Here is a 27,818-nt window from a genome sequence, read left to right as displayed (position 1 = left end):
TCCATGTTACTTTGCTATCCCAGTAGGATCCTATACCAAAACTTAGTACTGGCACTGTAATTTAGTGCTGTTGGGAGATCCTGTAGTGTCTTGTTGAGCTGTTTGTTTGTTTGTTTTAAATATTTATTTTAAATATTTAGATTTTAAGTATTTAAAATGTTTAAATATTTAATTCAAATATTGTTGAGAGATAGCATGCAAGCAGGGGAGGGGCAGAGAGGAAGACGGAGAATCTAAGCAGGCTGCAGGATTCGAGCTGTCATTGTAGAGTCTTATGTGGGGCTCAAACTCATGAACCGTGAGATCATGACCTGAGTTGAAGTTTCATGCTTAAGCAACTAAGCCTCCCAGGTGCTCCTCATGTTCAGCTATTTTTGAAGGACATTGTAAGTATCTTGAAGTATACTATTCAAATCTCTAATAAATGTCATCTAGCATTTCTTTTAACTTAAAAAATTTTAATCTAAAATTGTTTTTATTTAGTATTTTACATGAATTTTTAAATTGTTTTCAAAATATACATTACCTGATCTATTCATCTATTAGTTGTCACTATTTACGAAGGCCAAGCTTAATCTTAGAATATTAAAAAAACTTACCTCAGACTACCGGAGAAGCATCAACCAATAACAAATTATCATTGAGTTCAGAGTCCATGAAAAGTTAAAGAAAGGAGAGCCACAAATCTAGGATTTCTTTTTTATTATTTTGGTTCTCATTTGACCCATTGCCTGACTCTAATCCATTGCCCCTGACTTTCGTTTCGAGGACCATTGCTTATTTCAAGTGTCCACAAACCCTTCAACCATTTGCTAAGGATTAATCACGAGAATTCCTGGAAGTCCTACAGAACTAGAGGAGGGGAGGAGAGAGAGGGGAAAGTAGGGAAAAAGTGGGAGAGACCAAAATAAGTGTCTTGGTGATGAAATATCACCAATGGCTGACTCAGGACCACTTTTGGCATCAACTCCCTTTCTTGGTGGATTTCAGTTACAATGTTTTTGTGATGTTTGTGTCATAACATTTATACTAGCCTTCTCTTGAAGATTTTTGTGAATGTGAACTTGAGTGTATTTTTTCAAATATTTTGAGCTTTTAGAAAAAAGATGTTAATTCAAGATAATACCTATACTGAATCCTGTGTTCCATACCTTTCAAATAAAAGTCCATATACCTCTGAAGAGGAAGGATATGTCTAGATCTAAGTTCTTTCTCTCTTGCCCCTGGTGCATTAGAATCAGTGGTCATACTGCTGTAGTTAAGATGGAAGGTCAGATTTCTAATCAGGATAAAATCCCTGAAAGACTATGTACCATGAACAATGGAACCAGATGGCCTGGTGTGGAATCTCATTTCATATCAGCCATGGTATTCAGAAACACATCTTTGCTTTTGTTTCCTTATCTGTACAGTTTGGATAATAGTACATGTTTCACAAGCCTATGTAAGAAAATAAACATTAAGGGTATTAGTGCCTGTCCTACAGCAGATGCCCAGTAGGAGCTGTCTAACACTGGAGAGACAATGTTGTACAGTGTGGTGATTGAGAACACAAAACCCCAGCTCTACCATGGGTATCCTTGGGAAGTTATTTAACTTCTTTGTACCTAAATTTCTCATCCCTGAAGTGGAGATGATGATGATAGGATGATGATGATACCTCCCTCATAGAATTATTATGAGGACTGAGTTGGCATATGTAAAGTTTGGAGCAGTCCTTGATACTAAGAGGTAATCAATAAGCATTAGTTATTATTGTTATCACTATTATGTTAAGCACCACCACCTTCACCAAAAATAAATTTGGGAAATGTATTAGCAACTACTAATAAAAATATTCCATTATAAACTACTTACATGTGTGAGCATAAATTCTTAATTGTTTTGTAGAGTTCTTCCTTGCAACATCTTGATTGACAAATTACAAAGTAGAAGCTGTTCATAGATCTAAACCACTACAATACCAGCTGCTTGTTTTCCTTAATAATCATTAATAAATTTCATTTGCATAAATTCAAAAAGCATAGTAGCAAATACAGAAACTAATTAACAAAGATCCTAATTGAAAGGATCCCAAATTAAAATTCCTTTAAAAAGATTTATGTGGTTATGAACTTGGTTTCCTTCTCAAACAATATGTATGTTGGTATAATGAGGGTCCGTTCATTATAGGAGGAATGTTTGTATTTTCATGGCTGAAGCACAAGCCATGATACATCAAGAGGGTATTTGGTGTTGGCTTTTTCAGATAGAATAAAAAATAGGAGTTTATGTTAACACCACCAAATAGATAAAAAGGAAAGAAATGACAGGAAATATTAGGCCTAATTTTTCATCTTTTATTTTGAAAAGTTCAAAAATATTTAATCCAGTTTTATTCCAGTTTTCACATCTTGCCTATACCAAGAATGCATGTATGTACTTAAGGGATTGTATTTTTCGACACAAATGACCTTTGGTTGGGTAAAACTGAGTAAAACACTCCAGTAAAGGGCTTAAGTCACAATGAGACCTTCTGAAGCATTCTTAGAACTTTAGATTATATTGTGCATAAAAAATCTATGTACTGTTTACAGGATTGTTATAAAATTTCAGAAAAAATTTGACAGTACTTATGACTATTGATTTGGTCATAACCAAGCATTAGAAATATAGGTGGAAGAAAATGGCCCAATCAGCCTGTACACAGAGAAATTGAAGGAAAGGGGTCAGAAGTTAGTTTTTCTAATGGCGATTTTATAAATTTTTATCACGGAAAAAAAAGTAAATCCAAATTGCAATATTTGCTTGAGGCTTTAGAATTTTAGTGCCTACCACTTCTTGGAGTTACATACATATGCATGGAGTAGATGCAGTAGAGGAGTAGAACGAGTCTCGATATAAACATTTAGCCCAATGATACATGATACTTATTTGACTGTCAGATTAAATAAAATCACACTTGGGGCTGTGCTCTTGTATTAGGCTATTCCAATCAGCAAACAGATGGAAGGACAGCATTCCCCCAGCAAGAAAAGACCCAAAAAACAGGTGATGTGGTTCATTGTACTAGGGGACATTTCTGTTTGCTAATGGTCGCCTCACCTGCTCAGCATGCACTAATAATCACAGTTCGAGATCTTCAGTAACTCACTCATCACGGACTTTGTGGTAGGCTTGGTGACGCATCGCTCATATTCTGGCACTAAAACTAAATGTCACTGCTTTCTGTTCTCCTTGGCTCTGTCACCATCCCATTGTTTCACACTGACAGCCAAAACCTGTGGTATTTCACACAAAGATCAGTCATATCATTGGCTTTGAAGGATGAAGATTTTTTTTTTGTTTTGCTTATATATTAGCTACAATGTTTGTAGCAATAAATTTTTACATATCTTTGGTACACATAACAAAAGTAAGATGTAAATTGCTATCTAAAAGTAAGAGCAGGGTGTTAGTGTACTTAACGTGTTTATTTAAACAGTTAAAATTCCAAGAAAAGTATAATAAACTTAACTCAGAAAGCTTATATTTAGATCAAAATCATCTCCTTTGGAAAGCTTTCTTAGTTGAAGAAAATCTATGTTAAAGTTTATAAACTATGTCTTTTTTTTCCTTTCTTCTGTAATTCCTTCCCTCTTTTCTTTATTTTTCTGAGTTTAGGCTGCAAAAACAGAACCTGAAAACAAGTCACAATCAACTAAGGTAAGTAATTTAAGTCAACTAGTGAGTTGTTTGGATTCTTAGCAGTAATAATGAATAAACAATTTACTCCATTGGTGCTACTGAATGGTAAAAGGATTTTTTTGTCAGCTAATTTAATTAATTTTGGATTACCCTTTTAAACATTTTATAGAGCATAAGTAAATAATTATAACATTAAGTCCATACATTAAAATGAATTTATTTTGTAAATGAAAACAATATATTTCAGAAGGCATTTTGTTCAGGTCTAGATTTTTGTTATAGTTGAAGTCATTGTTAAAAAAAAGCAGTAGGAACCAAGGAGAAAGGACAAAGGGTAATGAGTATCCAGTTACTTTAAAAATGGGACATCAAGAGTAAATGTCTTTTGAACCCAGCACCTAGATGACTTACAGATGAGAGTCTTTGCTAAGAGGATCCTAGGTTTATCTTAACAGTTTTATCTCAGTTTGTGGAATGAGTTCCAGTTTCTCAGGAGACAACTCTGACTTTCCCTTGGGAGTGGCTTCCCTGACTCATGGCTGTCTAGACTGAAAGCCAATCTGTATCCATGTGGAGATGGACCCCAGGGTGTCTGCAGGCAAATGTTTATCTTACATATGATGGTGCACATTACTTCTTTCAAGCATGCTTAAGCAAATACTCAGATAAGACTGCAAGGTTTCCTGTGGGAAAGCACAGAGATGTCCTTTAAATGCAGGCAAGGGGAGGTCATCTGGGTGGAAGGTGAACTTATCTGATTGTATGTAGCTCCTTTGGGTTTACCGCTCAGAATGATAATCTTATAGTCCACTATAGAGGAAGAATTGAGCTGCAAGGTGGAAATCATCTGCTGTTCCATTTGGTTGTTTACACAATCTCAAGAGAATTGGGTTTCTGGTGATATCTCCTTCTCGACTTGTAACACAGAAAAGACTATGTAAATCATTAAATTGCAGAAATACCATGTTCATTCCCTACAAAGGGAGATTTTTATTTTATTTTATTATTTTTTTTTAATTTTTTTAATGTTTATTTATTTTTGAGACAGAGAAAGACAGAGCATGAACGGGGGAGGGTCAGAGAGAGAGGGAGACACAGTATCTGTAGCAGGCTCCAGGCTCTGAGCTGTCAGCACAGAGCCCAATGCGGGGCTCGAACTCATGGACCGCGAGATCATGACCTGAGCCGAAGTCAGATGCTTAACCGACTGAGCCACCCAGGCGCCCCCAAAGGGAGATTTTTAAAAGAAAGAATCTAAAGTAGGATTCCCAATCAACAAACTCAGAGGTCACAGTGATCATGTGACATCTCTGTGAATGGACTTGCGTTTACTAAATGATCTGTATGAATTGTGAAAAACAGCCAATAAGTTAGAGATACATACCTATTTGAAAAATCATTCTAAGTGAAATGCTAATTTTTTATTACTCTTATGATTGTCATTATCATGCTGTTGGTAGAATAACTATTGACAAGCAGCACATGTGTATTCCTCTAAGTGAGCCTTTCCCAAGTGAGGCAGAAGGGTCTAATTTGGAGTGCTGTTCTTAAGCATGTTTGGAAGTAATAAAAGAAAGGACTCCAATGTAACTGAGATTTTATCTTTTGAAATTAACAGCCATCTGTGATTCCTGAGAAAAAAACCCAAGAAATAAAGCCAAAGGAACACAAAGAGGTAAGTGACCATCATTAAGACTTGTTATCAGGGGTGCCTGGGTGGCTTAGTTGGTTAAGCGGCCGACTTCGGCTCAGGTCATGATCTCTTGGTCCGTGAGTTCAAGCCCCGCGTCGGACTCTGTGCTGACAGCTCAGAGCCTGGAGCCTGTTTCAGATTCTGTGTCTCCCTCTCTCTGACCCTCCCCCATTCATGTTCAGTCTCTCTCTGTCTCAAAAATAAATAAACGTTAAAAAAAAATTAAAAAAAAAAAAGACTTGTTATCAATAGGTAGGTGAAGCCTTTTTTGTGTGTGAGGGATAAAATTCTGAACTCTCATTTATTTGTTTTTCTGGCTAAAATGGCACCACCATGTGGCAGTAGCAGGATTTGCAATTTATTAATGTCCTATGAACGCTCGCACTTCATAGAGGAAAGCATCAATATTTGTTGTGTTGTTAACAGTGTGGTGTGTGTGTTTCAGCCAAAAAGCCTACCCAAGCATGCATCAGATACAGAAAGCAAGCATGTTCATAATGAAAAAGCAGTTTCCAGATCAAGTGAGCAGTTGACATCTGAGAAATCAACAAAACCAAAGGTATACCTCTCAGATTGATAGGAAAACACTACCATCAACTAGAGAATAAGATGCACGTCCTCTATCTATATGGACATGTATAGTTGAATCTGTGGAGCTATGCTGAACATACCTTGTATTGTAAGGATTTGGTGCTATCATTTTACTGGTTTTGCAAATAACCTTGTGGAAACTTGGGCCTCTGGAAAGCTCAATACATCAGATTGGTTGAGGGGAAGTTCAGTCCAGCCTTCTTCCACTGCCCAGCAGTGCCCAGTCATGACTACAAGGCAGCAGACTCTGGTGTCTCATGGACGGGAAGCTTGGGGTACTGGTTGCTACCTGGGCCCCTCTTCTCAGAGTTAGGAGCACAGATGCTCTGCATGATCTGCTCTTTACATGGCACTCTGAAAGAGGTGTTTAGAATTTCGTTGTAGAAGAGATGAATTTATAGAGCCAAAAAATCAGAAATAGATTCCATGCACAGCTAATGGAGGTCAACTCTTTGAAGAATAAACACTTATGAGAAGAACTTTTCCACTGAGAGCTCTTAGAAGACATCTAGTAGACCTGCTTGACAAGGGACTTGATAGAAGGTAGTTATACAAATGTGGCTCATCACTTAAAGGCAGCCATTATGTGTTTTGTTCAATTCTATTTTGTTTCGCTTGCAGTATTACTAAAATTTTTTTAATGCGTTGCCAACAATTCAAGTCATAATGTTTCACATAAAATTCAAATTTCTAGCTTCTCTTGAAACATCAGATTATGTGGCAACAATTGGCTACAGCTTTATAACAATTTATCACAGTCCCTACCTGGCCCCCTTCAAAATTTGTGCACCTGCGTGCACTCTGTAGCTCTTGAGTCCAGCCTTATGTGCTCCCCACTGTTGTACTATGTGTAGTAGAAGCTAGTAACCTTTTCCTCAGCACTGTGTCCATGATAGTTATAACTGGCTCAGTAGTGATACTTGAAATGCTTGATCTTGAAAACAGTCGTTCAAAGATACTTAGTTCTGTTAATCTTTTTATCCCCTTTAGACTAAATCACAGGATGCAGTTTCTGCTAGCAGAGAAGGTGTTGCTGATACAGCTGCAGCATCTGCCAAACCAGATAACAAGGTAAGCACACCTAAGCAGACATGAAGTGTATGTGGGCCTCACTGCCTGTCGGGTCTCTCTTATGAAAAATGCGTGCTTGGTGAAGACCCATTACAACCTGGGTTTTCGTTTGGTTCTCAGTAAGCATTTAGGGATCTGGTGCTACCATGCTCAAATAACCTGTATTTGGTAAAACTGAGCACTGTTCTTTATGTGAAATTTAGTGAAGAAGAGGATGCATCTAAAAGATAGAGTGAGCAAGATAACAAAACTGATTTGAGAATTCATGTATTCAATAAATATTTACTGAGCACCTGCCATGTGTAAGGCCTGGTATGAGTACCAAGAAAATTAAAATGTGAGTTGACTCAGACCCTGCTTTCAACAATATTTATAGCTTTGAAATTAAGCAAATAAAATTGCCATATGTGAATAAGCATTTCTCTCAGCTTTCAACCTGGAGAGCATCTATCTTGATATGAGTAAATAACAAGCAGTCATAACATATACATGAGTTGATAGGGGAAGTTTTCAAAGGAGACATCCCAGCCCTCTCAGGAGAGAGTATATATGCCCCTCTGACTAATGATAGGCAAGTCTTCTTTAGATCATTTGAAGAGCTATTTCAAATACTAGCCTGGAAATGTAAGATGAGAAGTAGTCTACTGTTTCTACCCATAGCAAGGCAGAGTTACTAATCAGTTTACAGGCCATGTCTCCCTCGAAATGCTACTTACTTCTCTGGAAGCCCCAATTAACTAATTGCAGCAAAAGTAAGAAGATAGAAATGAATTTTTTAAAAAGTAGTATTGATTTATCTGTTTTCCTGATTTTCAAAATAGGAAAAGTATCCCCCTTCAGGCTAGATGGTAAGGAAGGTCATAGGATAAAAGTATGGCACATCTTGAAACACCAGTTTTTCTCAGATTTTGAAAAGGAAGAGACACATTAGTTTGTATGCAAACTAATGCAGATATTCTATGGAGTGATGGCAAAATTTACATAAACCTTTAAATGAAAATACTCATATTTAAAAAAAATATGTTTTCTTGTATATTTTCTTGAGACTCCCACCCCCTCCCCACTCTAAGGATAAATGTTACTCTCTGTTGTTGATGAGGGGTACTTAGATGAAAATGTTTGAAAAATGGTTAGATTTAAGACAGAAGATTAGATTTGTTCAAAAAGATTTAAAAATGTCATCAATTTGAAATTTTATGCTAGATATAAAGTAGCCAGGGAAAAAGTGAAAGCTAACCAGTAACATGAGAGGCATATGTGGAAGTCTGGTGTGCTTGAACTTGTGGCAAAGCATTTCACTTTGTTGGTCTCTGATCCATCTCCTCTGAAGTGAGATTGATCAGATCTTCAATTGGGGCTGGGGTACTTAGCATGTTTAAAGCACTGTCGTGTGACTGCAGGACACCCTAGCAGCAGGCTAGTGCATCCAGGGGTGGGAGGAAGACAGAATCCCTGGGACTGCATTCCAAGGCAGATTAAGACAAGCTCCCACTAGAAGCTCTTTGGTGGGGATTGGAGGGCTTCTGTCTGTTTGCAGGATTACACACACTTTGAGTAGACCCAGTTTGAGTTTGGCATGAAGGGTAGGTACCTAGGATTGCAGGCTTGCAGATGCATCAGAGTGGAAAAGTGTGAGATGTGTTCTGGGTACACAGTGAATTCCATTGAGGGTGGGGCACACGGGGCATGAGCAGTGGGACTGTAAGACCAGAAAGACAGGTCCAGGCACTGCTGTGGATAGTGCTGAGATGAGTGGTAGCTATTTAACCAGTAGAGGATACACACTGGAGGTTAGAGAACACACAGAGTGGTGGCAGTGCACCGAGTTGTGGGATTGAGTGACCACAGTCCTAAGTGAGCCTAAATTAGAGCTGGGGTAGAATGAGATAGTGGGGAGAAATGCCAGAGGCACTGCAGAAGTGAAATCTTCAGGTTTTAGAAAAGAATTGGCTGCAGTGGACAAAAGTATCATAAACTCTGAGATAACCTTGGGCTTCAGATCTGAACGAGCTAGGTTGGTAACCCTAAAGTGAGTCCAGGGGGGCACTGTCTGATTCCTGCAAGTGCAGGGCCAGCTCTGATGAGAGAGAGTGCCTCCCTAAATTGTGACCTGGTCCCTGGTTACGACTGATGGGTGGACAGGTCAGAAGGAGAACTGGTTGAGGTCAAAAGTGGCCTGATTTTCGATAGGCTGAATTGAAATGTTGGAGAGAGATGTGTAGCAAGGCAATTGGAATGTTGTTCTGAAGGACAGGGGAATGAAGAGAGGGGGCAGAGAGGAGGGGGAAGGAAGGAGGGGATAACAAATATGAATGCATACCTGCATAAGGTTGTGGTTGAATCCTCAGAGTGGATTTGGTTGCCCAGATACACGCCCTCACCCTGGTGACCCCCGCGGTGTTTTTAACAATAGCGGTGGTCACTTATTTAGCACTTAATCATCCAACGAGTACCTACATAGTGTTTAGTATGTACCAAACGCACTTTGATAGACCAAACACACTTTGATAGATGAATTTATCTAATTCTCCTAACCCCCTGAGGGAGGTGCAGTTACTGTCCCCGTGTCACACATGACGTTACTGAGCTACAGAAGAGGTGGCCTGCCTGAAGACTCATGTGGGCAGTGCATAGGAGCTGGTGTGCTCTCCACCCCCCATGCTCTGCCACCCACATTTCAGAGACCTCCACATGGGATGCTTTTCTGTTGTCTTAAACCTGGCATCTTCACCTGTCTACTTCCTTTCAGTCCCTGCAAGTGTTTGGCCCTGGCTCTAGAGAATGGTTTTGCTTCGGGCCACCAGTGCAAGGCAGAAACGTGGAATGTGTAGGGCTGGGGGCAACGCAGCAGGAGTGACAGAGAATGATGGCACAAATGCCAGAGGAGCCCTAGGGTGGTGCTCAGTCATGGCTGCTGTGAGAGATGTGTTGGGTTAGGGGTGCTTACTGAGATCACACTTCAGAAACAATTATGTGTGGGTCAAGCATGGAGATTGCAGATTGGAGAGTTATCGGCAGTGTTTGAAAGAGCAACTTAGACATTTTAGGGAGATTAAGAAAGGAGTGGATGGTGAAATGCTAAGTCAGGGAGTGAGAGGTCTTAATGTGTGCAGGCAAAGGTTGAAAGAGCAACAGTGAGAAGTGGCCACTTAGAGAAAAAATTCTTGGGTGCTGTGGGCTGACTGTGGGCCCTTGGAGAAGCAACCAAGAGCAAAGAAGAAAGAGATGGTAGTTCTGGATTCAATTCTTGGTTTTTCCTTTACTGTGTGACCTAGGAAAAATTACATCACATCTCTGAGTCTTGCTCTCCACATCACTAAATGAAATAAATTATGCTGTTCTGGAAAAGGATATGACATATACAACATGTTGTCTGGCACAGAGGCAGATGTTCAATATATGATCTATGCTGTTAATATTAGACTCATTTTTAAATATGTAATATCATTGAACTTGTTGAATTACTTAGTAATTTGAATTTTTTAGATTATTGAAGAAAAATATGTGAAAAAGTTTTTATTTCTTTCTAAAATCCACCAGAAAAAAGAAAAGAAATCATTAACGTCTGCTGTACCAGTTGAATCCAAACCGGGTAAACCATCTGGAAAGGTATGAAGATAGCAGTGCATTTCTACATGAGATATTTATTTATTCATAGCCTCTAAATTTATTCGGATCTGATTTTTTAAGGGCAAACTATATGAGGTAGGATAACTTAAAGACCCTTCTCATGAATTATTGCTATAAGCTAAAATTGTGAAATTTTTTCAGGTATGTTTGTAACATTCAAAATATTTTTTTTAAGTTTATGTATTTGTTTTGGGAGATAGAGACAGCATGAGCAGGGGAGGGGTATGATAGACTGACAGAGAGAGAATCCCAAGCAGACTGTACTGTCAGCTCAGAGCCTGACACAGGGCTGGAACTCACGAAACCACAAGACCATGACCAGACCCAAAACCAAGAGTCAGACGCTTAACCAGCTGAGCCATCCAGGCACCTCTGTAACATTTTATATTCAAACCTTCTGTTCTGAAAACTCTAGTTACATCTGGTGGAGTTTACATTACAGTTTCTCTCTTGCAAATATACCTTCTTTAACCAGAGGTATGACTAAAGAATTTAAGACACTTCTTCATTCTGAAATTCCCAAATGAATTGGTCTAAAGCTAACAGGTCCCAAGTTGTATTACATGATCAGGTGAGTTCCTAAAATTGTAGTGGCAATATGGTTTTTTAAAAAAAAAAAAAAAAGTTAAATAATCGTTTTTAACTTGAGTTAAGTAAATAAAGGGTCTTTTCCCAAATTCTTGTTTTCCCTTTTAAATTCAGCATACTCTTCACCATGAGTCTTTTTAAACCTCAGAGATAGGATGGAGGCCCTCCTTCATTATACTAATTAAAGTCCATATTGACAGAATAGATTGTCACGTCTTATAAGCTTAACATCCCTTTCAAGTAATTTGTTTTGTAGACTTCTTTAGGCAAGTAAGTAAACAAAAAACCACAAATGAATGAAGGAACACAGGCAATCCATCTTTGAAATAGATTCTATTTGGGAGAGGTACTATATAGACATTTTGTTGGAGTTCTTTGTAAATATGTAACTCTGGGAAACTATTGGTAAGGAATGAATACAAAGAATTTCTCCTGTTGCATACAATTATATGATCATTATTCTTTGTTTTTGTTTTTTTTAACTGAGGACATTGGAATGGGAACTTTAATGAGCCATTCGTTTGTTCTGTAGTTACTGCCATTAGACTTACTGAAGTTGTTGTGATTCTTATCTGAACATGGCTTTCTGTTTTTGTAACCTGAAATGTGTACTCTGGGGCCTTACATAATAAAGTTTATTAGAGACTAGATTTTAACTATTTTAATGTTTGAAGAACTTTTGATGTTTCGTGTTTTTCTGCACAGAATTTTTGGTTTTTTTGTAGTTAAAAAATCAGAAGTGAAATATGTATTACAAATAGCATTTAAATACCTGCTCTCTTTCTTTTCTAGTCAGACGTGGATGCCGCTTTGGATGACTTAGTAGACACTTTAGGAGGACCTGAAGAAACTGAAGAAGATAACACAACATATACTGGACCTGAAGTTTCAGTATGTGATCTTCGTATCTGTAAAGATTTATACTTAATGGGTAGGAAAGGAAATAAGGTCATGGTCATGAGGCACAAAAGAATACCCAGTGTTCTGTTGCTTGGAGAGAAGCAGGATGGTGTCGCCATCAATAATGGCAACTAAACATTAGTGTTATAAATGGAAATGGTTTGTCCTATGGTAGCTATCCTATTACAGTGATTCAGCAAACATTTATTGATTGTCTGTGTTGTGACTGGTGCTGGAATACAGCCTGTTGGGTCACAAACATTATTCTGTCCTTGAGATTTAAGTCCACTAGGCTTGAACTTATTATGATTTCTAGAAATTTACCACCCTCAGCTCATCCCTATTCCTTACCCAGAAAAAGCAAGAAAATTATATGTTCCTTGATATTAAAAAGATAAATAGAAAGACATGCAAAAGACTGGAAGAAAATACTTGAAGCAGACATGACAAAGGATCTGTTTCTAGGATTTATGAAGAATTTTTAAAAGACAGCCCAATAGAAAAATAGGAGAAAACTTGTTTGGCTAATAAATAAATAAAAATGAAAGTCTTTCTAGTATTTATAGAAATGATACTAAAATATGGAGAGAACACACTCCTCAGAGTGGCAAAAGTGTAAAAGTCTGACAATTGACATGGAGCTTGTGGATGTTGAAGATGTACTTGTCCTTCAACTATCAATTCCACCTGTAGAGAGATTCCCTGGAGGAAGCCTTACCCATGTGCACCAGGAGTTATAAGCACAGGTGAAACATTTGGACATGATTTTGGTCAACAGCAGACAAGCTAATATAAGGGAACACTTTATTGTGGTTAAAATGAATTATTCATGTACCAACAGGGATACATTATAAAAACATAATTTTGAATAAGAATAATACAGTTTGATACCTAGAATATGATACCATTGATACAACATTTGAAAATATGTAAAAGTAGTGCTTAGTTTGGCAGCACATATGCTAACATTGGAAGGATACAGAGAAGATCAGTGTGGCCCCTGCAGGGATGACACACCAATTCGTAATGCGTTCTGTACCTTTTCAATAAAAAAAAAAGAAAAAATATGCAAAGTAATGCTGCATGTTGTTTGTGGATACCTGCATATGGAATAATTGTTTTAAAATTTGCTTGATTTTAAGTGGGTAGATACAATAAAGTTCAGGATGGTGGCTCTTGCTGGCTAACAAGGAAAAGGAATGGGATAGTAGAGGGTTAAACAGGAGATGTGACTCTAGCTGATCTTTTTTTCTTAGAAATTAGGTCTGGAAGACTTGGGTGTTAGCTTATAGAGAAATTTATTATTAACTGTACTTTTATATGTATTGGAAAGAGACCGTGAAAAATGTTTTAAAATGTGCTTTAGTATAAGAATAAAAAATATAGTAGGTTGAATATTTTCTAGTATTACATATGAATTAAGCTAATTAAATAAGGGCAAGTATTGTATAAACTTACAATTTTAGAGTTGTATAAAGTATTGGCTTTTTAAGTGCATTTCATTTCAGTAGCTCCATAAATTACTAATGGCAACAGTACTTTGGTTGCATAATAGCATATAACATTGTCAGCTAATTAATTATATAATATCCCTCTGTGTGATCTTTATTCCAGGATCCAGTGACTTCCATCTACATAGAGGAATTAGGTAAAAGAGAAGTCACCATTCCTCCAAAATACAGGGAACTTTTGGCAGTAAGTTAAATAATCATTTACTTTTATTTTACTTTTTGGAACATAATCTTATCCCATTAATATATTCACATTTTTTAAAATTAGAAAATATAATGAGGCATGTGAAGTTGTCGTTATGAAGACTCTCACTGTATCAATTTGCGAGGGCTGCCATAATGAAGTACCATAGACTGAGTGGCTTGAACAACAGAAATATTTTGTATCATAGGTCTAGAGGTCAGAAAACGAATCTGGGTGTGGGTAGCGTGGGTTCCTTCTGAGGGTTGTGAAGCATGGATCTGAGGCCTCTCTACTTGGTTTGTACGTGGCCATCTTCCCTGTGTGTACATCTTTTGGTCTACATTCCCCACTTCTCTAAGAGCAGCAGTCTTGGAGTTCCTGGGTGGCTCAGTCGGTTAAGCGCCCAACTTAAGCTCAGATCATGATCTTGTGGTTCACGAGGTTGAGCCCCACGTTGGGCTCTGTGCTGGCAGCTCAGAGCCTGGAGCCTGCTTCAGATTCTATATCTCCCTCTGTCTCTCCCTCTCTCTGCCCCTCCGCCACTTGCTATCTGTCTCTCTCTCAAAAATAATAAACATAGGGGCGCCTGGGTGGCGCAGTCGGTTGAGCATCCGACTTCATCCAGGTCACGATCTCGCGGTCCGTGAGTTCGAGCCCCGTGTCAGGCTCTGGGCTGATGGCTCGGAGCCTGGAGCCTGTTTCCGATTCTGTGTCTCCCTCTCTCTCTGCCCCTCCCCCGTTCATGCTCTGTCTCTCTCTGTCCCAAAAATAAAAAAAAATGTTGAGAAAAAAAAATAATAATAATAAACATAAAAATATTAAAAAAAAAAAAAGAACAGCAGTCTTATCGGGTTAGGACACATCCTAATATCATCACTTAACCTTAATTACCTCTTGAAAGGCCCTACCTCCAAATATAGTCACACACTGGAGTACTAGGAACTCTTGAAAGGTTGTGGGAAGGCACAATTTAACCCATAACACTCACTGAACAGTACATTTTGCCAACTGTAAAAGTTAATTTTGGACTTTCAACATGATCAAATTAATATTTTTTTCAGAAAAAAGAAGGTATCACAGGACCTCCTCCAGACTCTTCGGTGAGTTTACATAAATGTCTTCTAAGATACAAGTTAACCATTTTTTAAATCTTTAGTTGGGGGATAGGGCATCAATTCTCTATATTGTGTCTATGAATAATCGCTAAATCAGATCAAGTTTCCATCTATTCAGAGGAAAGAGATGGGTATGGGGTTGCTTCAGTGCTCATGGCTTAATATATATATATATAGGTATATATACACATATGTATACGTATACGTATGTATATATATATACCTATATATATATACACACACATACACATGTATGTGTGTGTGTGTATATATATATATATATATAGGTATATATATATTTTTTTTTTCTTTTTTTTGAGGGGAAGCAGAATGGAGCCAAGAAGGTATGAGGGCAAAATAAATATTAATAAAAATAGAATGAGAATATCCTAGTATGTAATCCATTTAAAGGAGGGAAACAGGAAAATAGTATTAGTGAGCACTCATTTCTTTCCAAACAAAGAATTTATCTGAGTTATGTGATAACATACTTGATTTGGTAGTAAAGGAATGTCAAATCACTCTTCATTTGCTGAGTTTGTATTGTGATCTGTAACTTGAATGACTCTCACATGTTACCCATCGTGGTGCCTGTTTCTTTAGAAACCCATGGGGCCAAGTGATGCCATAGATGCTTTGTCATCTGACTTCACCTGCAGTTCTCCTACCGCTGGTGGAAAGAAACCTAAGGAAGAGGTACTGTTTTCCAAATAATTAGGGGGAGCTTGTTAGAAACTATATAAAACTTGAAAACAATTTCTTTTTAGTTCTGATTATTAAAGTTACATTTATTCTAACTATAAGTCTAATCTTTTGCATTTTGTCTTTCAGAAATCCACAGAAGAGGTTCTTAAAGCTCAGCCAGCCAGGGTAGTCAAAAGTGCTGCTTCACCCCAAGAGAAAAAGAGAAAGGTGGAGGAGGTATAAATAATTACTTCTTTGGAAATAAACATGGTCCACCCGATAGCACTTGCTTTCCTGAGCCTGATCTAGTTGATTCAGGATAATCCCAGTACAGCGTGATGAGGGGCATCTTTTTTCCCTCGGGGGTCTGTATGGACTAGTAAATCCAATCAGGGTTCTATCCATTATCTCCAGACAGGCCTTCTATGTTTCTGCAAATACTAATCATGATTTGAACACAGCCTTCTTGGTTGTGAAACAAGAGTATCTCATCATTACAACACACAGAAAGACAAGACACCAAAACAGTTGCACTCTTAGAACATAAATCTTCACCTTGATTATTATTTTTTTTACGTTTATTTATTTATTTTTGAGAGAGACCGAGACAGTGCGAGTCAGGGAGGGATACAGAGAGGGAAAGAGAATCCCAAGCAGGCTCCATGTTGCCAGCACAGAGCCCGATGTAACCTGCAAAGCTGAGAGATCATAAACTGGGCCAAAAGCTGAAACGCCCAGAGTCTAAGAGACCCCCAAAAACGAACCACCAGAGTCCAGAGTCAAAGCTAAGCAGTAAGGGTCATTTATTGCAGGTTCGAACCTGGACCTCTGCGCCCCCATTGCCGGTGACGCCAAGAGGCCCTGAGAGAGGTTTTTACACCCCTTTTATAGACAGGTACAAACAAGTCATGGGGAAATCAGGAATTTTCCACAGTTACAGAGCTGCGATTGGTTGGTGTTTAAAGTTGGACACTTAACAGTATTCGATTGGTTCCTGCCTTTAGGTCAGACCACAACTGGGGGTACGGGTATCACAATGATTGATCAGGAATACACGGAAGTGCCAAGCAACAATGATTGATCAGGAGTACACGGATGTGCCAAGTAACAATGGTTGATCAAGAATATATGGATATGCCAGGCAATAATGATTGATCAGGAATACATGGGCACGCCAAGCAATTGTACAGAAGCGGAACAAGCTGGTTTCAGTTTCCCATAACTTAAGCTTTTAAGTTTCAATTTTCTCAGGCCTTTCAAACCAACATTCAGACACTTAACCAACTGAGCCATCCAGGTGCCCCATTCACCATGATTTTCTAATGGAGTTTGACCTGTAAATCACTAGTGGGATGTGGTTGTAGCTGCTTCTGTACCTTCTATTAACCATAATCAATTGTCCCCAATCCTGAACGGTGGTCCTGCAGCTCATCTTCTGGTTGAGAAGACATTCTCCATCTGCAGATAGTTCAGATAATGCAAGGAGCGGTTTGTGTCGGGTCTGCTCTGCCTCTCCCTTCCTGGAGGGGACAGTTTATTTTTATCTGGCTGGCTGGGGAACAGTGAGAGCCACACCCTGAGAGTGGGAGTCCCCACAGCCATCAGCCATCAGCCGTTGTACATTCAGACATGAAGCCTGTGGGGCCACTTCAAGCTCCCCAGCTTCCTGGACTTTGCTAGTTTGCTAAGACCAGGGTTGTCAGAGATTATTTCTAAAGACACATTAAAAAAAAACAACAACAACAGAAAAGTGAAAGTTTACTTCTTCAAGCTTTTATTTTGATACGAGTGTTGTGTAATAATTATAGCTTGAGAAATAAGGGGTGAAGTGTGCCCCCGAGGGTATAAACAGCATAAGACACTGTGGAAGTGTCTTAGCCCCAATTTTCATTCACTGGTAAGTTTTTTTTTTTTCCTTTCTCTTTTCTGCTAGGTTTCCAATAAAATTGCCTTCCTAAAGTCCTTCTCTAATCTGCAACTCATTTTAGAATTTTAAAATTGGGATTTCACAAAGAAGTGGATAGGTTGTTCAGGCTGAAGAGATGTTCCCTTTTTTAATGTACAGATTTTTTCCTTTTTTAGCAGGACACAATGAGTGATCAAGCACTGGAGGCTCTTTCTGCTTCGCTGGGCACTCGGAAGCCAGAACCTGAGCTCGACCTCAGCTCCATTAAAGAAGTTAATGAGGTACTGACCTTGGATTCATATACAAAGCATGTTGTTCGGCGGGTTATGAAACTAAATGTTCTTACACAACTTTTCTTTTTTGGAGATTAAAAATTAACTACTCTTCATTCTGCCTTACTTTCAGAGTCTAGTTAACTTAGATTTTCATTCTTGCATAGTTAGCAACCAAGAAGGATAGTTGAGTATGGTCTTTTAAACCATCTAGAGTTTTAATATGTAAAGTGAATGCTAATCTCTTCTGCCAATGCTTAAATGATACCTGACTAACAAGATAACCTGGAGGCAATGGCTTGGCGAGAGGTTTGTCTGCTCTTGTGGACATTGGAAATTTGTGTTTTCAAAAGGATTCCAGGTGCTTCTTTTTATAAGCAGAGAGGGGGAATGTGGTAGATGGGGTGGGAATATCCTTCTTTTTATAACTATGGAGAAAAATGTTGAAAATCTTGTCTCAAATTAGAATAATATCAAGCAAGGATTAACTCTGTTACTGCAGTTCCTGCATGCCTACTACACTTCAACATCTTAGCAAGCCTTCTGAGCCATAACAAGCTTATATTTGGTGGAGGAGAGTTTTACCATGACATTACAGTTTTTAAAGAATTTTTCAGCTGAGTTATCTGGGATAAAAGAGGGAGTTGGCCTGTGGGCATTGTTGACAAGGCAGTGTAGTTGGGGGACATGGAAATACAGCCTGGGCACCCTCAGAAGCATCAGCCTATCAGCTCAGGGAGGGGAGCTGGCATGTGCCTGTCACTGTCATAATGCCGCTGCCTCCGCTGTCACTTCCTGTTCTGAATCACTGAGGAAAGTGAGTCTCACAGGCTCCTGGCCTGAGTCTGGGATTGCTCTGGTCCAAAATGGGCCAGTTTCTATCTTCAGCTTTCTTTGAGGGCTTACCAGGCGCAGTGTGGCATGACAAGCTTTGTGAAGGCGAACACAGGGGAGCGGGGGAAGCAGTCCTCATCCTCCAAGACCAAGTAATGTATTGAGAAGAAAGGAAATTGTCATAAAGACAGTGCAGTGCGAGGCACACGTTATTTAAAGCAGCCACATAGACAAATGTCTGAGGGAGAGGATGGTCCTGGCAAGACCCTGCAGGTGTGTGTGTCTTGGTGGGGGAGCAGACCAAGTTGAGTTACAGTCCCACCACCAGACAGCTGCAGGGCAGGGGACCAACTGCACTTTATTTCAGACTTTTTACAGAGAATGGTGTGATTTAATAAGACTAATTTGGGGAGGAAACGTATAAACATAAATCTCAGGGCAAAGTGTCTTAGGGTGACTAAAATCAGGTCAGTAGTTGTAAAAAGTGTTGCATAAAAATAAGTTCGTAAGCAGTTGGGGTAACTAGTTTTGGGATACATGTATAAATGTATTTATGTTTCCTCTAGAAAACCTCCACAGCAGTGAACTTCTAAAATTCTAACTAAAACTAAAAGGACTGTTCTTTCTATTCTTTCTATTAGTTTCTACTTTATCTTCCGCTATTTTCCACTAGTTTTCCTTTTGTTTATTTATTTACTTACTTACATCCAAGTAGTTTTCTTTTTAAGTATATTCAAAGTATAAATATTTCCTAAGATCTTCCAATCCTCTGGATTCTTAAGCTGAATTTTAGTGCCTAATGGTGAATTTATTACTTTCTGGATACTCTGATGTATCCAGAAGCCTTATGAAGGTTAATATTCTATAGGAGTCCCAAACCACTTCAGTTTATTCCATACTAGAGAGCTCTCTATGGAGAAATTGCATCATGCTTCAGAGAAGACATCCATGCCTACTTATTCTTATAATGTATCATGACATAAGTATTCTACAATGATACCTCATTAATCCTCCCCATTTCTGTGTGTAGTGACCTGGTCTGGTGCTATTTCAGTTGAGTAGACATTTGTCTTCAGTGCCTACAGTGCAGGCATTTAAAGAATATAAAGATCAGGGGTGCCTGGGTGGCTCAGCCAGTTAAACAACTGACTCTTGATTTCAGCTCAGGTCATGATCTCACGGTTTGTGGGGTGAAGCCCTCCATTGGGCTCCACACTGTCACTGCTTGGGATTCTTTCTCTCTGCACCTTTCCTGCTCAAACTCTCAAACTCCCTCTCTTTCTCTCAAAATAAGTAAATAAACTAAAAAAAAATAAAAAGAATGTAAAGATCAAACAGGAATAGAAAGGATTTAACGGTGCACATGATTCTCACTGTCCATAAGCCTGGAGAGGACAGTCTTCTACAGGTGACTTCTGACTTTCACGAAGGCTGTTTTATAGGTAGAAACCTCACGAATCTCTGAATGGGGGAGTGCCACTACGTAATAGGACTTCCTCCACGTGTTGCAGTAGAATATAACTGGAAATATTTTTTTTTTTAATTTTTTTTCTTAATGTTTTTATTTATTTTTGAGACAGAGAGAGACAGAGCATGAGCAGGGGAGGGGCCCAGAGAAAGGGAGACGCAGAATCCGAAGCAGGCTCCAGGCTCTGAGCCATCAGCACAGAGCCCGATGCAGGGCTCGAACCCACAGACTGTGAGATCATGACCTGAGCCGAAGTCGGACGCTCAACCGACTGAGCCACCCAGGCGCCCCTGGAAATATTTTTTTTAAAAAAACCACAACTTTAATCCCTTAATGATAATTGTTAATTTACAGGACAATAAAACTGTAATTCTAAAGCCTAGAAGAGTGCTTGGCTCATTAAAAGTGCTTAATATTTTTAAAATCAATCATTCATTCAATGGAGAACTACTATTTTAGGTTGAAATACAGATGGAGCAGTAGGTTGAGCTGGAATTTGCTAAGTGATATTCCTCTTTGTGCCCAGGAGCTCCTTGTTTTGTGATCTAAATCCATGCCTTGGTACAGGTGCCAATTATTACATATCATGGAACTTCCCATAAGTCACCAGTAGTTTAAAATGCAAATGCTATATCCTAGAAGCCAGTGATCTCCTATAGAACTGCACTTTTATCTCGAATGCAGTTGGTTATTCATGGTTCAGTAATCCAATAAAGTCCTAGTTCTTAGTGAAGGGAGTACCTTTTTTATTGCAGCAATCTACAATAGTCAAATTATGGAAGCATCCCAAGTGTTCATCAGTAGATGAATGGATAAGGATGTGGTATATACATACAATGAAATACTATTCAGCCATAAAAAAGAATGAAATCTTGTCAGTTGCAATAACATAGATGGAGCTAGAAAATATAAACCTAAACGATAGAAGTCCAGTCAGAGAAAGACAAACACCATATGATTTCACTCATATGTGGACTATAACAAAACAAACAAGCAAACAAACAAAAAAAGAGGTAGAAAGAGACACAAACCAAGAAACAGACTTTTAACTCTAGAGAAGAAACTGATGGTTACCAGAGAGGAGGTGGGTGGGGTGTTGGATGAGATAGGTAAAGGGGATTAAGAGTACATTTACCATGATGAGCACTGAGTAACATATAGAATTGTTAAATCACTATAGTGTACGCCTGAAACTTACGTAACCTGGTATGTTAACGATACTGAAATTAAAAAAAAAAAAAGTCCTTTTAAAAGAGGTAAAACCAATTATCCATGGATCAGCCAAGATTTGTGATGAGCTGCTTCTCCCATTTCTGAACTGTATTTAACCATGGGAACTGGTTGGTTTTTTCCCCCCTAGATAACTGAGTAAGAGATGAAGGCTATTGAAATAATTACAACTAACTTATGCACTGTGCTTAATGGTCTCGATATTTTATTTCCTTTTCTCTAGTGATCCTTACAAGTCAGTGGACTAGGTAAAAATTACTGGTAGCCCCATTTTACTGCTTAAGAAAGACTAAGTGGCTCCCCAAGGTGATAGAGCAGCTGAGAGCAGGGCGGGGACACCTTCCAGGATTCCTCGCCCTGTTGTTTTTTTCTGTCTTCCTCACAGCCAACCAGTTACCATGGTCGTGTGCTCTGTAGTTTACAAAGCACAGACACACACTTGAATCTGATATGGTTTTCTCTACAACACTTATGAAGTACATAAAGTGATATCCTCTTGTTTTACCTACATTACCCACATGTTTTGTGTTTTATTTCCCTCTCCACTTTAATCAGGCAAAAGCTAAAGAAGAGAAACTAAAAAAGTGTGGTGAAGATGATGAAACTGTGCCTTCGGAGTATAGATTAAAGCCAACCACGGTATGCTGTTAGCCATGACACCTAACAGAATATGCTCTTCTTCATATCATGTTCTGTTGGGACTGTTCCCATGATGCTCAAGAACATGACTATCCCAGTTCTTATACTAACTGAACCCCCTGAACCCTTTCTTTCCTGTTCTTTAAAGGTAGTTGATTGTTTCCTAAGTAGTAACCGTGTGGTCATTAAAATTCCCACAAATCCAAGTGTTCCAGATATTAACAATGCGTGATATAGATCCTTAACCTTGAAGCGTAAGAAACAATTTGGGAATAAATTTTTCTGTAACCGTTGTATGGATAAAAGCACCATAGATCTTTGAAGGGGTAGACATAAATGTGTAGCTATTTGCCAGTATCCTTAGGGTGGTTTGTTGGTGGTGGTTTGGGTTTAATGTGAGGATGGTGGACCTCTGTAATTATATCTGTAATTTATCTTTCAAAAATTAAATGTAAACACATGATAGAAAATGTTTTGATTCTTCTATGTGCTTATATATGGAAACTGTCCTTATAGGTGCTAATACAGAAAGTTCCTCAGTTTAGAAATATTCTAAATTGTGAAACGTCATCTCCAAAAAACAAAAAAAGGATTACAGGAATGAAATCTACCTCTTCACCCTGGATTGGAGAACAGAGACTTTTTAAGTTTATTTTAGAGCTTAGCTGTTTATTCTGATACTTGATTTAAAAAATACTGAAAATTTATTCACTCAAATATAAGAAATTCACTCAAAAACAGATCATTAAAATATAAAGGGGAAAAAAATCTCCTCCTATCCTGGAATTCCCTAGAAGAAACTTAACGAGCCATGAAAAAAAAATGTTCTATTTAACTTTCAATGAATTTTCAATTTTGTTTACAGGATAAAGATGGAAAACCACTTTTGCCAGAGCCTGAAGAAAAATCCAAGGTTAGGAAATGATCTTTCTGATAAAGAGCAAAAGAACTGTAAAGTATAAATTGAAGATCATTTTGACAGGGTTTCTCTGTGGAGACTTTGAATGCCAACCTAGTTGTAAAGAGAGGGGAACTTGTGGTAGCAACACTTGGCTCATACCTCTGACTCCTTTTCATATCTTTTATGATTATTTTCTTCATGAATTATTACTAGAATATTGGGAGTTTGTAGGTGGCATTCATTGCACTTTAGGAGCTGATGTCAAGAATGCCTCAAATTATATTGTTGGCACTTCAGAATTTGATTATAATCATGACATCAGATATTTTAATGATTCTACACTGCCTTAACTTGGTCTAAAGCAGTCAGGTCCTCACTGAATGAAGGTGGTGCTGTGATTTTTCCCATTTTACATGTGATGAAACAGAGGCAGAGACATGTAAATAGCCCAAGATCTTACAGCTTAAAACTAGCAAGACCAGGACTCAAAACTCAGACTACCAACAGAGGCACAGCTTCTAGATGACATGCCGTTCTGTTGTAGATGACTGGTATTGCTCAAAATTTCCACATGCTCCAAATGAATAATACCATTTCATCTGAAGGAACTAGGGATGGGAGAACTTTGTTGCCAAAATCCCTCAGAGTCTTAGGGAAGGAGTATATGATCTGTGTTTCCTGAGCTATTCAGAAGGCACTCATTAGGAAATAGTGAAAAACAGTCACATACGAAAAAACTATACAGATCTTCATTAGAAAGAAAAGGTGGTTTTATGTGAACAGAATTCTTCTGAAACTGAATTAACAGGAAAGTTTTGGACTAAATCATGAACATTTTTGTGGTACCCCGGTGTTTAGTATTCCTTACTTGTTGCATGACATTTATCTTACATTGATAAATTTAAAAAATACCCCAAACATTAAATTTTGGATTTAGATCCTAAAATATGGCTTAATACGTGTTAACAGGAAATTCTCTATGTAAAACTTTCTTGTAACCAAAAAGAGTCACTTTGTAATATAGTGTTTTTCTTATATTCCAGGCCCGGAGTGAATCAGAACTCATTGATGAACTTTCAGAAGATTTTGACCCGCCCAAAAGTAAAGGAAAACGATCTAAGACAACCAAAAAAACAGAAGTATGTTTCTAAAAATAGAAGTCTCTATTTTGTGGGCTTTTAAAGATATTTTTCTATAATCTTAAAAATCTGAGGCCCAACTATTTTAGCATGATGTAGTTGATGGAGACCCATTATGCCATCTTTTTTTACATGCAGTTTTGATCTTGACTTTTTCTAGATGGGCTTTCTTTTCCCACACTGGCCCAGATGTTATTGTAATTTAAGTCCTATAATCATTCCTTCACATCCATGCTTTCCTTTCTGTTCCTCCTACTGTAACCTAAAGTTGTCATCACCACTCACCTTATGGTGGCAGTGGCCTCTGTCTTCAGTCTCACTGCCGTCCTTCCCACATGTCCGCCAGAGTTAATGTTTCTCAAGCGTGGTGGTAGTCACATCATTCCCGTGCTCCAACCCTCAGGAGCTCCCCGTTCCCCACAAAATAAAGTCCCTGCTAACGTGTTCTGGCCCTGGCTTCCTTCCCTACCAAGGTGTGTCCTCCCATTACTAAACCATGACAATAAGGGCTTGAGTGTATGTGTCCTTGGCTTTTCCCATGTGGTCCTGCCATGTAGAATAACTTCCCTCCTAATTCGACATCATCTAAAATGTTAGCCAGGCCTTTAAAGTTTTGCTAAAGTATGGCCTTTGTCTCCTGCTTTTCCCTCCCCAAATCTTACCACCCTTCCAAACCTACCTAAGCAGAATACAATATGTCAGGGGCTCTATTGTTCTTTGTATATCTATTAAGATCTTTATTACAAGGAAGCTTTTAGCTGTCTTCATCTCCACCTCTGATGTGTATACATAGTTTTCAGTAAATAGTAAGTTCCTTGAAGGAAGAGATAGTGCCCTGCTAATGACCATCTACTGAGCACCTTACATGTAGGATAACTTTTCGTAAATGTCTGGATTAAAACCAGTTTGTTTGAAATTTTACTCTTGTGATAAGATAGCACAGTGGTCCTCAGATTTTAGTACCAGGATTGCCTGAGGGTTTGTTAAAACAGATTGCTGGGCTCCACCTCCAGAATTTCTATAGTATTTGGGGTGGAGCCCTAAGAATTTGCATTTGTAACAAATGGTAAGGCTGGTAAGGCTGATGCTGCTGGTCCAGGGACCATACTTTGGGAACCTCTGGGATAGTATTACTACCTTGCATTTGTAAACATACCTATTTACAATTGATAAGATAATATTAAATATATAAAAATGATGGATTTATATTAAAACATTACATTCTATAATTGGTGTATCATTGTTATATATTTTCTGAAAATAATATAAATAATAATAGTTGCTGATATTATTGAGCTGTGTTCCTAGGTAGTATGCAGAGCACTGGACATGTTTTATTTTACTGAAAGCCTCATGTTGACCCTTGAGATGTAGGTACTGTCATTGTTCTCATTTTCCAGATGTGAAACTGAGTCTCAGAGTTTAAGTAACCTACCTAAGGTAAGAGGTAAAACCAAGTTGAAATCATGGTAGAAGAGTTTGAACCTGCGATTTATTCACTATTTAGCAATCCTTAGGCATTTGAGAAAGTCATGCTCACAGCATATAATATAGCAGAGTGTGTCGTTGGTCCCTTATTGTTCAGTCTTACCAACTAGAGATTTCTAAAAACTCTTCCTTGTACTTGCCTCTCTCCGCAGGCATCTCAGGCTGCTGCCTTGACTCCTGTGAGTGAGGCTGTGCCTCGAGCTTCCATGTGTACTATACTGTCCACACCGACCAAGCCAGCTCCCTTGGTGAGTGTTCCCTTGGACATTGAGCAGTGTCCTGGGAAGGTAGTTCTTTTTCCTGTGCACTTGCCACTGTGTGTTGCCAACGCATCACTTTATTCTGATAAGATAAAAAGAAAATCTTTTAGAGCTATGGGGTCTACTGTTCTTTTGGCTTCAGGGTATCCTCCAAATTTAAGCTAGATTTAAGTTTTTCATTAAACTTCTACAGGCTGTGTTGTTTTTTTTTTGTTTGTTTGTTTTTTTCACCTTCTGAAATTCTTACTGGTTCTTCAGCTGTGGTGGATAATCTTGCTCTTTCACATTCCCATATCTTTTGAGCCTATTGGGAGTTCCACAGATAGCCTGATGGTACCTTATGTTGGCTCTCCTAAAGGAATAATCTACACCAATATCATCATGACTTCCCCCCACTCCCAACTGAAGGAAGGTTAACTCAGTTCGTTTCCCTTTTCTTCTTAGCTCTAACTTTTGTATGAAGTATGGTAATTAAGTAGTTGAATCTTTTTGAGTTCAGTGGGCTTTGTTTCTGTTAGCAGGTAGAATCTGACTCAGAGTAACAGCTGATGGGACTGTGCTTTATTACTACAGACCTAGTGAATAGCTAAGTTGTTCTGGATGCTTTGCAATATCTTATTAAAGTTTCACAAGGACATTATGAACCCTGTTCTGATCATCTCTCTATTATAGATGAGGGAAATGAAGCTTTGAGTTGACCTTGAGCAATCCATTTAACTTTTCAGAGCCTGGGTGAGATAAGTGATAAGGCTTCTGCTCTTAGCCACTTTAGCATCTAGCATGGATAGATGGCCAGATCTCAAGCTTTACAGTAGAATTTGATCATTCTCATATGGAAAAAGGGCAGGGGGAACATGGGCGAAGGGACCCGCCCCCAGGAGGAATTAGGAAATACTCACAGAGGGAAGGCAAGATCACACCGGGAAGTGGGAACAGCACTGTTTTCCTGGGGAGAACAGTGAACCAAGGACAGGCCAGCCCAGAGGACTTGGTGTGCTTGGGTTTAGTGCATTTAGTTGTTTGAAAAAAGAGGGTGGAGAAGTTGTAGGACATGTGTCCTGGGTGCCCTGATATGGCTGCTTCCTGCCAGGGACATTTTTGGTGCCAAGTGAAAATCCCCTCAAAGTCCAGGGTCTCCCTCCTGCCTTACACAGGACTCAACCTCTTTTTTTTTTTTTTTTTTTAATTTTTTTTTTTTAACGTTTATTTATTTTTTTGGGACAGAGAGAGACAGAGCATGAACGGGGGAGGGGCAGAGAGAGAGGGAGACACAGAATCAGAAACAGGCTCCAGGCTCTGAGCCATCAGCCCAGAGCCCGACGTGGGGCTCGAACTCACGGACCGCGAGATTGTGACCTGGCTGAAGTCAGACGCTTAACCGACTGCGCCACCCAGGCGCCCCAGGACTCAACCTCTTTTTGAGGTCTCTGGGTACACTCTAGAACTTTCACATTGTGGGAATTAAGCCACAGGCACGGTGATAAAGAATTGGAGAAGAGGAGAGTATGTGGGGCAAGACAGTGAAGGAAGGAAGAACAGAGGCAGTGAGTGGAATCAAAAAGACAATAGCCAACATTCCAGAGAAGAACTCTGTGACCTAAACATGTATGTATCCTCTGCCTCTTGTGCTCCAGGTGATTGCCAGGGCCTTTGAGGGTTCGTTCCTTTCCAACTTTACCCTGACTATAGCGAGTCGAGCACTGGATGTTTAGTGCACAGAAAAGGGCTCTGCGTTTCCCATTCTCTGATGATCTTTTCTGCGCTTCTGTTCTGTCAGCTCCGCTGACCATGGTTGCTGAGATTACCATCAATGAAGTTAGTTGGCATTTCTGTAATTGGGATACCCGTGAGAGCCACAAGAATAGCTGTGGAGTGTGACAAAGGTCAGAGGGCCCAAGAAGGGCTTGAAGATTAGTGAGCAAAAGAAAACCAAGCAGCAAAAGGAGCCTAATATGTGCCCTGCACAGTTCTTGTTCATATAAAGCTTGTTAAGGACATCCAGAAACCTGAATACTAGTTGTGAATTTGACAACATAAAACACTACAGA

General features: G+C 38.9%; 1 protein-coding gene and 1 non-coding gene across 19 annotated transcripts in view; both read left to right on the top strand.

Moving 5' to 3' along the window:
• CAST (calpastatin) overlaps nucleotides 1-27,818 on the top strand; it is a 110,159-nt gene that overhangs the window by 59,713 nt on the left and 22,628 nt on the right. For 4 of the 18 annotated variants that reach the window (XM_040447978.1, XM_040448022.1, XM_040447964.1 and 1 more), the window contains 16 exons: nucleotides 2,965-3,030; nucleotides 3,643-3,684; nucleotides 5,285-5,341; nucleotides 5,805-5,918; nucleotides 6,941-7,021; nucleotides 10,562-10,630; nucleotides 12,032-12,130; nucleotides 13,754-13,834; nucleotides 14,896-14,934; nucleotides 15,553-15,645; nucleotides 15,781-15,870; nucleotides 17,716-17,820; nucleotides 21,899-21,982; nucleotides 22,848-22,895; nucleotides 23,927-24,022; nucleotides 25,663-25,758. In XM_040447978.1, the coding sequence (XP_040303912.1) occupies nucleotides 2,965-3,030; nucleotides 3,643-3,684; nucleotides 5,285-5,341; nucleotides 5,805-5,918; nucleotides 6,941-7,021; nucleotides 10,562-10,630; nucleotides 12,032-12,130; nucleotides 13,754-13,834; nucleotides 14,896-14,934; nucleotides 15,553-15,645; nucleotides 15,781-15,870; nucleotides 17,716-17,820; nucleotides 21,899-21,982; nucleotides 22,848-22,895; nucleotides 23,927-24,022; nucleotides 25,663-25,758 (1,260 nt within the window). The remainder of the gene's footprint in view (nucleotides 1-2,964; nucleotides 3,031-3,642; nucleotides 3,685-5,284; nucleotides 5,342-5,804; nucleotides 5,919-6,940; nucleotides 7,022-10,561; nucleotides 10,631-12,031; nucleotides 12,131-13,753; nucleotides 13,835-14,895; nucleotides 14,935-15,552; nucleotides 15,646-15,780; nucleotides 15,871-17,715; nucleotides 17,821-21,898; nucleotides 21,983-22,847; nucleotides 22,896-23,926; nucleotides 24,023-25,662; nucleotides 25,759-27,818) is intronic. The other 14 variants (XM_040448078.1, XM_040447971.1, XM_040447957.1 and 11 more) reach the window with 7 other exon arrangements.
• Nucleotides 13,078-13,182, top strand: LOC121016861 (U6 spliceosomal RNA). Its single transcript, XR_005784499.1, has one exon. It is a non-coding gene; the product is annotated as a U6 spliceosomal RNA (small nuclear RNA).

The sequence above is a fragment of the Herpailurus yagouaroundi genome, unplaced genomic scaffold (assembly GCF_014898765.1).
Source record: "Herpailurus yagouaroundi ecotype Mexico unplaced genomic scaffold, PumYag 29, whole genome shotgun sequence".
Lineage (NCBI taxonomy): Eukaryota > Metazoa > Chordata > Mammalia > Carnivora > Felidae > Herpailurus > Herpailurus yagouaroundi.
The sequence above is the reverse complement of the archived record's forward strand: the minus strand, read 5'-3'. Positions and strand labels throughout refer to the sequence as shown.